At 43.9% G+C, this 13,558-nt stretch overlaps 1 protein-coding gene across 10 annotated transcripts in view; it reads right to left on the reverse strand.

The window, feature by feature from the left end:
• SUN1 (Sad1 and UNC84 domain containing 1) overlaps positions 1-9,587 on the reverse strand; it is a 29,283-nt gene extending 19,696 nt beyond the window's left edge. For 2 of the 10 annotated variants that reach the window (XM_039391061.1, XM_039391049.1), the window contains exons 1-2: positions 7,500-7,738; positions 2,729-2,825 (exon numbers count right to left, since the gene is read on the reverse strand). In XM_039391061.1, the coding sequence (XP_039246995.1) occupies positions 2,729-2,805 (77 nt within the window). In that variant the 5' untranslated portion in view covers positions 2,806-2,825; positions 7,500-7,738. Of the gene's footprint in view, positions 1-2,728; positions 2,826-7,499; positions 7,741-8,976; positions 9,185-9,497 lie in introns of those variants that run through there. The other 8 variants (XM_039391066.1, XM_039391052.1, XM_039391038.1 and 5 more) reach the window with 7 other exon arrangements.
• Between the last annotated feature and the right edge of the window lie 3,971 nt (positions 9,588-13,558).

Raw genomic sequence — 13,558 nt, forward strand, 5'->3', positions numbered from 1 at the left:
TAACAGATAAATGCAACACGCCCAGAGAAGTACAGCTAAACAGACATCATCTAACATGGACACAGGTACATGAGCACTATACAAACATTCATATGCTATCTGACCAGGGCATCACTTACACTACCTGAGCAAGGGCAGACACTACCTTGAGTTGTTCAGTTATTGCTTCCATCAGTCCCCAAACATACATAAAAACCCCCAAAGGATTTTATTCAACTACTGTGCAGAAAGTTACATCCTGATTGAATGCTCTGACACAGGAAAAAAAAAAAAACCAAACCAAATTCTTACTGATTTAATCCATACTTGTGAAGTGCTGAAGGCATCCAAATTGACAACACAACTCAAAAGATGAAGGTGACTAAAAGGAAAGATCAGCCTCAAGAGGGGGGTGTAAATTATATGTTGACAAGTGGGTGAGATTCACAAGTTTGCCTTGCATTTGGAGGAGGATAAAGATTATTTAGGTATATCAGTTTAATGTTTTTCTGCTTTGGAGGAATAAAAGCACAAAGCTGAAACACTACAGTTATGAACATGCAGTAATCCCAGTGAGTATTAATATAAGTTCTATTAATAAGTCATAGCCAACTCTATTAATAGCTTTGTGGTATCAAACTTCACTGCACTGCTTTCTGCAGGGCTACGTGCACAAGCCAATTTCTTTAAAGAAATTCTCAGGCAGATTTTGTAAAAATGAATTGTCAAAGGCAGAACAAACCAGACTGGAATATAAGCAAAACAAACACAAGTGAGCAGAGAGAAGGAATGAACTGCAACAAGAAAATATTTCTGATTAGCAACTCTCCCTTTCCTCAGATTCTTCAAACATTGTCTGACCCAAGGCAGGATGAGCTACAGTAATACAGGTCATCCTGCACGGGTTCAGCAAGCAGACACACAGTAAGAGGCTGCTCAAAAGACTGTAGTTTACTCTCTTGACACCCTGAAAGCAGCATCAAGACAGTGTACCAAGTAGTTTTCCCCTATTATTTTAATATTTGGGGCTTCACAGAATTTTTCATGAGGGAATTTTAAAGAAAGTGCTTGCCAATTCTTCCTTTCTACACAAGGAAGAATTACAATGAATTAATTCAACCTAGTTTAAGTATACTTGCCTTCATTAACTCAGTTATTAGACTTCAGATTATCCATCTTTATCCGTACTTGAATAACTATACTTAATACACTTTAACACAGCAAAATGGCAAACTGCAAAGTTTCAAGATACATAACCCTCCTTCTCCATAAATTCTCTTTTTTGCAAAAGAACAGTCTTCATTCCTGCAGGAAGACAAACACTCCAGTTGTCTTCTACACAAATCCCACCAGAGTAGTAATGAACTATCCTCTAGATGTCCAATTGGATTTATCATCCTGCATCTTCCTTTCTTCTTGCACACAGTTTTGTTGGACATGAGCTTTGGACAAGAACACCACAGGAGCAAAGATTAACCTGCCAGGAGTTACAATATTTCGGCCAATCTCTAAGGTACATTTGCAACACAGAGGTAACTAAAACATCTCAGTAATACAGGAGTGAAACAAGGCACTTAAATCACCTTTCCTTGTCTAGCATGCTTTTCTTCAAATTAGTAAACAAGCTGGTACTCAACCACATTTTACCAATGATTTTCATAAGATTCATGAAGAATTGTTATTCAATTGATGCAACATAAAACACATCACCTTTTACAACACTACTGACATCAGGCTATCGTTTAAGGGAAAAAAAAAAACCATGATTCCCAACAAAAACTGACAATGCTACAGTTTTGGAGCACACAAAAGCAAGAGTATTAGTCAATGATCTCTTAATTCTACAGTTTTTCCAACTTCTGTTTTATTGGCAAGTAGCCAAGTGTTCTCCAATCTATATACTGCATTTTGATATGCAATAGACAAAATAATGACTTACAGACACAGAACAGGAAGACAGGAAGATAATCTCATCCTGCATCCTAATGAACAATCTTTTTCTTTTAAACTTAAAATTAGCTAAACCAGTAACTCAGGTTCACTGACATATACTTATTTTGAATTATATCTATCTCAACATCAGGAAAAGCTCCACAGATCAAAACAGTACTAATCTGCTCTATTAATGCTAAAAATCTCAAATGGGCATCACAACATTTATTCTGAATACATAATACAAAAACTAGCAAACAGTGTTACTTTTTAGAGAACTGAAGCGATTTAAGAAAAACAATCTAATAATAGTCAGTTTAATAAAGAGACACAAGATAAAACAAGTTCATTAGAACACAGATTTTACATTCACACAACAACCAGTTTTGCCAAAAAAAGTAATCAATATGTTACTCCCAGCCACATTCCACATTAGCAGCAATGAGTGCACATCAATCAGTGTTTTAAAGTGAAAACAGTCCCAAGTCACAAAAGAAAGCACACTCAAAAGTTACAAGACACAAAACATCTAAGAATTTTGATGACATATTTATAGAAATCAAACAGCAGTTGTAACTAGGCGGGCACAAGTTATTCATAGCAACTAATAAACACTGACTCATTTTCTTAGTCATTGTCCTCTTAGTTCAACATGTCTTTTTTTTCCTCCATTTAGGAGAGAGTTGTTTTCAAACCACACTAGATAAAGCACGTGTCTTCAAACAAGTCAGCTACTTACCACGAAAGCTAAACTCTCCAGAGTTAGCAACGCTCAGAGAACATACAGTTTCTCTACAAGAAGAAAAAGAGTTCTCACCTGAGTGCATATGTATAGCCAGTGTTCTCTGGCAGACATTGGGGAGGAGTGTACGTATGTAGACGTGAAAAGTCCATGTTGACTGTTTCAAATCATACTGTAAAAGGTGAAAATAAAGTAATGCAATGACTTAAAATTATGCCAAATCAATGTAAGAGCCCTTGCACTGTTCAGCCTGTGTTATTAAGTACTGAAATAAAAAAGCTGTTACCAGAAACATGGAGCTCTCAGTATTGGAGCAGCATTGCTGCTAGTGCCAGATATCCCTTATCATTACTGCAGGAAGCTTGGGGTATTTCTGACTGAGACTTTCTTTATGATACTCTGCTTCCAGTTATTTCCGAGTTCTCTGGAACGCTACTGTAACAGGATCCAAGCTCTTATCACAGCTATACTACAACACTTCCACAGGAACCAAGTCAGGCTGGCATCCCCAAAACCTAAGCATAAAAATCTAAACAGCTACATAGCCGAGTTTCAGAGATCTCTTCACAAGGAGTTTTGCACTGAGAGCCCACTGGGCAAAGCACGGGCTGCTCTGTGCACCAACTAACATAATGCAGATGAAACTTGAGACAAGTTTTTACATACAGTCAAATCATTTCACTCTACAACCTTTGAACACCACCCACTAAGCTGCAAAGGAGTATCCTTCATTTCACATAAAATTCTAATATATGGTATTGGATAATTTATTCCTGTCATTAAAACCACTGACTACACACCCTGGCAGAAGAGCCAACTGCAAAATGACTCACAGGGCTAGAATTAGGCACATTTTCCAGAGTGCCATCCACTTCCAAAAAAACCCCAAAAAACAAAACTACCAAACCAAAACCACCCAAGCAACACTTGTAAAACTTTCCATGGGGTCTTTGAAAGCTTTAGGAAGAAAATAAAAACTGATGTTATCATTTCAACAAACTTGCAGAGCTGCACGGGTGACTACTTATTATATTATGAACAATTTGACTTTCAAGTTTAAAATATCTGCCAAATCCTTGAGCCCTTCTCAGTTTTATTAGCCACAAGAAAAGTTTTGCTTTTCTAGAAAGATTCTCTGGTGATGGTTTATTTGTGGTTAACAAATAGGGATTTGGCTATGCTGGATTTGCATGGTTAGCAAAGCAGAATCCTGGCTATTTTCAGATTACCTACAGCTCCTGTTTCAAGAGCAGTAAAAGATATTCCACACAACTGTGATGACATACCTAAACCAGGGTAAAAATATCTCCTGCTACACTCTAATTCTTATAATCAAAACAAGTCTCTCATTTTGGAGGTGCACTTTCCTACACTGAAATAAGAGTTTTTATTTGTATAGCTACCTATACATAAGAGAGAGGGACAAAAAGCAATGTCACAGGTACAGATTAAAGCAGCTCAAAAAGCAATCTGTACATGCAACATCAAAATGCTCTTAGTCATTCCACCTGTAGCCTCCAAATCCTGAGGTCAGTAAGGCAGGAAGATATTTCCATTACTACTGAAGTCAGTTTCCTTCTTGTTTTTACAAAAATAAAAACTTACAGGTCTAAACATTGTGGCTTTCTGAATGCAAGCACCTCCCTGCATTTGTGGGGTTAATGAAAAATAAGGTCTCACTTCTGCTATTTACTTTTTTTTTTTCAGTATTATAGAACACATTTCCATTAAGTGATCTTTCTCTACACTTAGTTCATTTGTCCCAGAGCTATAATGCTTTCACTGACTTGTATATAAAATTTGTTGTTTGTTTGGAGGAAGCTTAAATCAGTAGTGCGGAAGTATTAGCAAAGCAGCCTCATTCTCTTGCTAGAATAAGCAGCAAATTCTGCTACAATACATAACAACTGCTGCCTTACTTTATCGACAAATAAGAGCTCAATTTAGCACATAGGAAATGGGGACCAGAGAGCAACGGCTCTCCAGCAACAAAAGTGGAAATACTATGAATTTCAAGACGAGGGATGTTGATAATATCAGATAACACTTGTTTTAAAGAGCAGTAAAACATATTTCTCATACATATGCCTACTGAAATTCAAAACTATGATTGAGGATGATCAGTTTGAATTGGTTTATTTTTAACACGTAAGCTATGAAACCTTCTGTTAATTTCCACTGGAGTTGATGTGTGTGCTTAGCACGCATCATTTAATCACAAAACCTATTTTTTAACTGGCAACTCAGTAGCTGATATAATCCTTTTGACACTATGGGAGAGAGCTTTGAGTAGCTCCTCAGCTCCTCCCCATCTCTGCTGCCCATATGGGCAGGGCAACGGCCGACTTTGAAAAACAACATATTGGCTCAGTTTCTCTCCTGTCCTTTTCCCCTTCACCACCAGTTCTCTACTTACTTGACTTCTGAAGAAATCAAATGCTAGAATTTAAATAGTATTTCTTACTTGATAAGGTTTTAATTGTATCATTAAGCTATTATAGACAAAATATGTACTTGACAATGGCAGTGCAAACTGCAAAGCCTGGGAGGTATTTATGCGTAGGACTATTAATAGCCCGTTTTCATAGCACCCAGCTCTCCAGTAAAGATATCAGGTTTGCCATCTAAACACCACGGTTAGAAATCACTCTCAGAAGATTTAAGGGCTTGGTTTGATTCACTGTTTGTCTGATGTTCTTTATAAAATTAATTCAGACTCAAGGGGGAAAACCTTTACTCAATTTTTCAAAGCAACAAAACAGGACTGACTTAAAAAGAACTTGAAAAATCATCTTCAGAGATGACCACCAGAATTTTCAAAAATGGGCATCTAAAATTTACTATGCAACTGGATTTTTTTTAAAACCTGGCTATTAGTTCAGCAGCTTAATTTTAGTTATTCATCTCTTCAAAACAAATGATTAACCTGATTTATTTAAAAATATTCTACATGCTTATTACAGGGTAGGGGTGGGTAGGCAGAGGACAGTAACTCTCTCTAATTTGTTCACTCATGTTTAACAGCACTCCACCTTGCAGGTATTATCATTCTTCTTGCTTAGGAAACTTTCATACACAACTGGAACAGAAAGACACGCTAATAAAGTATTTTGAAAATTTAAAACCCACAAAACTTGGCAGAGAACCTGGGAGGTGGGCACAGCAGTTAGTTCCAGTTTGAACACTTCTAGGTGTGCAGCATGTTTCTGATTTAGGTACCACAGATCTGTCTGGACTCAGATCCAGAGATCTTTTAGCATCAGCAGTGTTGCAAGCATTACTAGGCCCAAACTTTAAGTAGCCTTTTTTTCTTCTTCAGAAGCCTATAAACATCTAAGTACTAAGGGATGTACAGTGCAAGAAGCATGGAGTTATATAAAATCCCTAAGTAAACAGAATACCTTTATAAGACAACCCAAATTGAAGAGAATTTATTCTCTTGAAATTAAAGAGAAGCACAAACTTCTGCTAGAATGCAAGGGGGTACTCAGATGGGCCTCAGCTTACAAGACAATTCCTATGTTCCTGCAGAGGAGACAGATGGATTATTTGCTTCTTTGCTGCAAATAACCCATCTTTTTTTTGGAAAGCAGACAGCAACAATCACCTAAAGTATCATTTCTCCCTTACGATTCAACTGAATCAGTGTGACAAAAAAATCAGCACATTAGAAGGGCAGGAGAAGACAGATTCTAACTTGGTCAGAACGCAAGGAAGTACAGGGACTCCTGTAATCAGTGCAGCAGAATTTACCTTCACACAAGGCCCCTTGGATGTCTCTAAAGGACTCTGAGGCATCTGAGTAAGAGATGAGACATGAGGCTGCCCCACCACCTCAAAAGCTTGTTTGTCTGACAGTCCCTTTCAAAACCAGGCAGCCTCAACAAAACCCCTAGTACCACAGCTTCCTGTACCATCCTGGCTTCCAGGGAGGGTGATGAGATGCTCCACGAGTGGCCTTTTTGCAAATAAGCATCACAAGGCAGGGGAGCAGCACCAAACACTGAACATGCACTACAAACACTTCCCAAGGACTGAGACAAACCCTCACTTATGGCTTTTGGGGTCCATGAACAGACTTTCACAAACACAGTGTCCAGGCGGTTCCTCACGAACACCCTTCGTGACAAAGGAAGTGGTTAATTGCCATTTCACAAACAGGACCCTGGCACAGCAGAAATACTCACCGAAGTCCATCAGAAAACAAGAAAATTTGCAAGACAACATGTCTTACTTTTAACATCACAAGGGGCAAAAAAATTTTTAATTGAAGTCTTAGAGAGATGTTGGTGGTATTACCTCACCTAGAACCCATGCTACTCTATACCTAGGAAAGCCAACTAAGTTTAAGTCACTATGATTTAACACAGTAATGCCACCAATACTAAGCAGACTTTTGGGCAAATTATTAATAACAATGAAACTGGAGTATGCAACTCCATCAATTCCTGAGAGCAAACCATTTTTATCACTTGTAATTTCGATTTTTATTTTCTTCTACTTTTCAGAATAACAAATAAAATACCTACATATACTCCACAAATGATGTTTCCACATACCAAATTAAGTATTAGTTTAAACAGGCTGAAGAGGAAAGAGCTCCAAGCTAAATCAACATTTTATTAAAACACACATTCATAAAACATTATTATTCCTTTAAAAGAGCAACACAGAAACAACAAACAAAAAAAATCCCAAGTAATAAGACTGATATTTTAAAGTAAATGTTAAATGTAAATTGAGCATCATGGCACAGTTCCCCAAACATAGGTGTCAAACCGTAGCGCTACCAACAAACCCCAGGTCCATCACAAAGCAGCGACATCCGCGCATTCACATTATGTACCTCTGGAAACGCTTTTTAAAAGGGAGGCCGGTGGAAACCAGCCGCACATTCAGCCGCGGTGAAACAATCAGCGCGCCCGTTCATTGTTTACACGCCGGGCCCCGCTGCCAACACACCATTTCGCAGCCCAGGCCGCTCGGCCCCCGCAGGCTCCGCGCTCAGGGGCTGCGCTCCGGGGCTCCCCCATGGGCGGGGGGTCTCGGGCCGCCCCCGCAGCCGGGCCGGGCTCGGGCCGGGCCGGGGCTCAGGGCGCGCTCCCCGGCGGGCGGGACATGCTGTTCCATGGATCCCAAAATGGCTTCCGGCCCCAACAAAGCCCGCAGGATCGAGGGATCCGGCCCGGCCCCCACGCTCCCCGTCACTCGGGGAGTTTGAATTCACTGGAGGCGGCGGCGCTGCCAACCCACCGCCTTAACCCCTGCGGCTCCCGGCACACAACAAAAGGCGTGTTTTACCACGCTCCTAGAACCTGCCCAATAAAAACACCACCAGTGTTAACTATCAAACTGCAACCCATCATCTTACTCCTTATAACCAACACCTATACCTGAATGCCTAAAACGTCCACAACTTATCGACACCAAGTCACAAGTCAGCCAATCACTGCATACTGAAAGATACATGTGTATATAAATATAGATATATTTACACACAAACCACATCTACTAACACATCAACGTAAACAGCCTACCAAGCTTGTTAATAAAACCCTCTTGTCCAGATCACTCACAACAAAAAAAACCCCTGCAACTCACTTCCACAACACTGCCATGAAAACCAGCAAATAGTAATTCACCCTCATATGTAAAAGCCGGAATTGGACATGAAGATTAACTTGAAAATTCAACAGAAGCATAAGCCTGGAATAGTCAGTAGCAAAGCACTGAAACAGAAAAATTTTTAAGAAAATGAGCAAAGATTTCACTTCCTTTTTGCGTAATGTTAAACTGAAAAACCAGACGGTGGGATGGGGGCACTGCAAGTGCCGCAGAAACACGGAATTTGCTAGCTAAGGCTTTCCTTCCCTATAACGTCTTATCAACAATACATTTTAAAATAAAGAAGCGTAGAATAAGGCAAACCAAATACTTTTTCTTCCCAGCAGACATAAAACTTCGGGAGACTATCAGAAAACAGGTGCTGCCTCCAAACAGTTCCGCGTTTCAGACGCTCCTACCCCTCCGGTCACTGAAGAGCAGACAAACGTGAGCACCACACGAGGGACACAGCCCTACAACCTCCAAACGAGCACCACACTGAAACAGCACATTCTGCTGTAAAAACGCGAGCAGTCACTCCCTCGCCGAGCGACGCCAAACTGTTTTGCAGTAAACCCGCCTGTTTAACAACACTTTCCCCAGAGAAGCAGCTCGCTGACACCAGCTGCCCCGAGGTGGCAGCCGGGGGGGACGATGAAAACAGGTTTGTCTCCCTGTGCTCCCCATCCCAGAGCACAACACCCGTCACAGCTCGGTACCTTTGCACCAGGGCTCTGCAGCTGCAGCGAGCGCCGGCACCCCCGCGCGCTTATCAGCTCGCTCTCAATCAGCGCGGAAAGCTGCAGGTCATAGTTTCTTCTGACAAGGAAATCCTCCAGGTGCCAGGCCCAGGGGCACCCGAGCGGGGGAGGTTTCCCTCTCCTCCCAGCGCCGACCCGCAGAACCCCGGGCTAACGAGGGGCCAGCGCTCACCCCACGCCCCCAGCGCCTCACGCCCCGCTGCCTCCCCTGCCCAGGACGGCGATCCCCCGCCCGGGGGAGGCCGCACACCGAGACACCGCGCCCCGAAGGGCTCCCACGCGGCCCCGGCCCGGCGGGAAGCGGCGGCGGGCGGGCCGGGGCGGGGGCGGGCGGCGGACGGGTGACCGCGGGCGGGGGGCGGTTGGCAACGGCCGGGGCGGGCTGAGCCCCGCCGCCTTCCAGCCCCGCGCTCCGGGGACGGGCGGGGGAGCGCGGCCCGAGCCCCGAGCGACGGGGAGACCCGGGAGCGGGGGTTTACCTGGTGCCGGTGCAGCGAGAGAAAGGGACAGCCGGCGGCGGCGGCGGCTGAGATTGTCCGGGCCCCGCCCGCTTTCCCGAGGCCGCCGGGAGCCCCCGCCCCGCCCGCGCGGCGCGTGCCGCCAGCGCCCCCTCAGCGCCCGCCCCGCGCGGCCCCTCACACGCCCGGCCGGGGCTTCGCTCCTCCTCCTCCTTCTCTTCTTTCTCCTGCTCCTCAAGCTCCCCTCGGGGTCTTCCCTCGGCCTTTTTACCCCCGGCAGCGGCCACAGCCAGGCCTCCGCCTGCCTCGCCTTCCCCCTCCGCAAAATGGAGCCCTGGGAGCCTCCGGAGCGAGCAGTGAACAGACGAGGAGAGTTACCTCGGATTTTCACTCCGGCCTCTGTTGCTTGACTCACTGACTTTTCCTCCCGGTGTTTTCCCCTCGCTGTTTCCTTCCCACGCTGCCTTTTCGAGGTTTTCTTTCCTTTTTATATGCTGTTTTCCGCTAAGGCTTCGGCGCTAGCCCAGCACACCCGGCCGCTTGGTGGGACTGAAGCGCTTCGGCTCCTGTGCGGTGCCCAAGCGAGTCTCACTGATGCCAACGCTGGGTTGCAGAAACGTCTGCACCAACTGCACAGAAATCATAGAATGGTTTGGGTTGGCAGGGACCTTAAAGTCTTTGCAGTTCCACCCTCCTGCAATGAGCAGGGACATCCCTCCCTGCTCAAGGTTGCTCCAAGCCCCATCCAGCCTGGCCTTGAACGCTTCCAGGAGTGGAGCTGGCTCTTGGCAGCGAAGAAACAAGCCCCATTGTTCAAGTATTTGGGGAAAGTATGCAAATAGATTGAATTTGAAGCCTGTGCCCGAGTCACGTTTTGTTAAGCCTTCAGTCTCCCCAAGCCCGCAGTTGCCTTGCGGGCCTGGCAGAGCTGAGCGCTGTGGGCAGGGGCAGTACAATGGCAGGGAACAGAACAGGGAATGTGTCACTTGGGAAAGGGTAATCTGGCCATAAATTGTTATTTACTTGTGTGTGAGAGAGAAATGACTCAGCTTACTGGGAAAGACTGGGTAATAAATATGTAATTATCAAATAATCCAAGTGTTTGGATACAAAATGGGTGAAAGCTAATCCTTAAGAAACAGAGATGCAAGATAAAGAAATTCACTTAAGGTGTTGGCTGATGTCGATGCAGCACTGATTTGGGGCAATTACTGTTTCTTTTAAAAGAGCTTTGCCCCAGCTATGTGACAGTTTTAAGACGCTGCAGCCAAAGTCCAGCTGGCCCCAGCAACACTTGGAAGCCAGCGCATGGTTTGGTCAGATGTGCAGCTCCTCACCAGTCGCCTCCTCCCTGCATATGGCTGAGGATTTTGCAGAATCAGTTTTCTGACTGCTCCTTCTCCTTCTGTACTTATTCCACACCTGTTTTCCTGTCCTTAGAGTAGATAATGTTTAAAGGCTTAAGATGCTCAGGGCAAAATCACCTCTTAGTTTAAATCTCCCTGACGTTCCTTGGTGGTGTGAGGCCAGGCTTTCTCGGGGATGTTTTCCTCCTTGTTCCCCGAGAGCCCAGGCAGGGCAGGCAGTGCTCAGCTCTGGCAGGACAAGGCATGTCCCTCTCCCCGGGCACTGCTCCAGCTCCCCGGGCTGCTCTGACTTGTCCCAGGCAGTTGTTTTTCCATCATGACCAGGCCAAAAGGCTGGATGGAGGATGACGACTTAAGCTCAGCTTTCCCTCCGCTCCTTAGCTATGAAGAGCAATAGAATATTTTTTTAGCCTCAAGGATTTAAGGGAATCTTGGTCAGATGTCCTGATTTTGTTAAAGGAAGCTGGTACATACAAGGAGTTAATTTTTCCACATTTCAAAAGAAACTGCTCTGAGGCAAACAAAAATTCTTTCAAAATTTCTCAGCATCTAACAACGAGCTCTGAATATAAAGTGGGCTCACTTATTTTATTGTCTAAGCTAAAGTGTGTAGAAAAAAGATCAATAAGAATAAAAACTGATCATGTTAAAAATGCTTCAGTTTTAACACTGTAGAGGGCAGCTAAGAATGTAGGGGGGGAAAAAGCTTTCTTAACTGACACCAGGTACAGGAAAACTGCAGTACAGGGCAAACCAATCCAAGGTGCACATTTATCTAGTTCTACCTCTTCTTCCCTTCCCATCACAATTCCCATATTTTTGCTCTCTTCCTTCCCACCGTGATTTCCATTCCCAGTGCACTCCTGCAGTCACACCTAGCAAACCTGTTCTGCTCCACATTCTGGTCCTTGCTATCAAAAGGGGGAAGTCCCCACAGCTGCTGAAGGTGTGGACTGACTGTGACAGAAACCAGTGCAGGGAGGTGTTTCTGACTGGTAGTACTGGGTGCTGGGCATGGCACGCTGCTGTACAGGCTGGAAGAGTGGTGACTTTTATGTCACTGGGGAGATGATCATGTGTGTGTATTAGTATGAAAATTTCCTAAAATATCTGGAAATATGATTTCTTGCTCAATAAAGTTTCTCCTCATCTGCATCCTTTTATGGTTAAGCTCACCAGGGCCCTCTCCCTACACCATCACTGCTGTCAGCCAAAGGCAACGAGTGCTCTGTAGAGGGGAATTAGGTTACCAGGTAAAAGGGGCTGCAAAGCACTTCAAGTCAGTTTTGCCACTAGATCTCCATCGTCCTGACTTACAGGGGATTTCAGACATTAACAAGAAAAGCCGATTACACTCAAGGCAGGCCGGCAGAGCAGCCGTTCTCCTCACAGCTCTCATCTGCTGCTTCAGCTCAGTTACTGCTTCTCTGGGGGACTGATCCCAGTAAATGGACACAAGCTTGTTAACTGTAATTTTTGTTGATCCTTCAGCTGCCTAAGAATGAAGATTTTTGTGGTTTATTTTTCTTGTCTCTTTTTAAACCGTGGTTAGACCTGCACATAAAGGGCTGAGACACAGAGCAGTCCGTGGTGTATCCACCAGGACCAGCTCTGATCCACTCTTTTAGCCAACAGCTGCTCACTTTCCCATGCAGGGATCCTAACACAGGTTCTGCAAATGAAACAGGAACTTGGCTCCTCTCAAACCAGCATTTGGCTTCCAAAGGCAAGATGTTACTTTATATCTGGGGCAATGTTCTCCTGTGTTTGTGTTGTGCAGACAAGGGGTTTCCCCCAAGCAAGATAAAGCCTGTGCAATAATCCATCAGAACTCTAACCTCTCTATATAGAACTAGAGCTATTATACAACTTATAAATAGTAAATAAATAAATAAACTTCTACTCTAATGACAGAAATAGCTATTAGGGTTATGCTGTGCTATAACAGGATAGTTTTACTACAACAGTATGTTGTAAAACTGTATTATGTATTACACTAGTTCTTTCTGGTAACTCCCAGTTTTAACTGGGAAGTTGTTATACTATAACGGCTAAAATTTTATATGTAGAAATTAGATTAGAGCTCCATAATAACTCTCCAACCATAACTGGAGGTGAGTCTCTGGGAGCAGACTGCTGACACATGCAGAGAGGTGCCTTAGTGCACCTTCTCCATGGGCTCACATGACTCAGTGCACCTGCAGACACAATGTCTGCAATCTGCCAAAGCATTTCCGAGGAAAACTGCAGATTGCCTATAAGGACCCACATGGATGAGAAGTGGGTGGATCTGGAACATACTTAACCCCCAGCCTCTCTCTGATGCAGACCTTCTCAGAAAGTCTAGATGCCTCACTTGTCAGTGCCCTGCCAATGTCTAATTAATTTAATCTATTTAAAGTAGTTAACAGATATTGGGAAGATTCTATATTCAGTTAGACAAATGCATGCACTTACCAAAACCCTTTTGTTTTGCTGAGAATCCAAGTCCCAGGATCCTCCACAACAGGTCTTCTGGCTTACAAGCACGAAGAGAGAGGCACATCTGTTCGTCACAGGAAGGGCAGGGCTAAAGCCTGCTTATCTAAAGTGTCTGAAAGTCTGAAAGTTCGAGATAACTGTTCTGCCCGAAAAAATTGTCCTTGCTTAAGAGTTACGTAATGCATATGGCCCTAGTGACATCCTGTAACGAGCACAAATTAAATCTAGTACATA

The sequence above is a fragment of the Pipra filicauda genome, unplaced genomic scaffold (genome assembly GCF_003945595.2).
Source record: "Pipra filicauda isolate LSUMZ 115617 unplaced genomic scaffold, ASM394559v2 scaffold129_size2064235_pilon, whole genome shotgun sequence".
NCBI lineage: Eukaryota > Metazoa > Chordata > Aves > Passeriformes > Pipridae > Pipra > Pipra filicauda.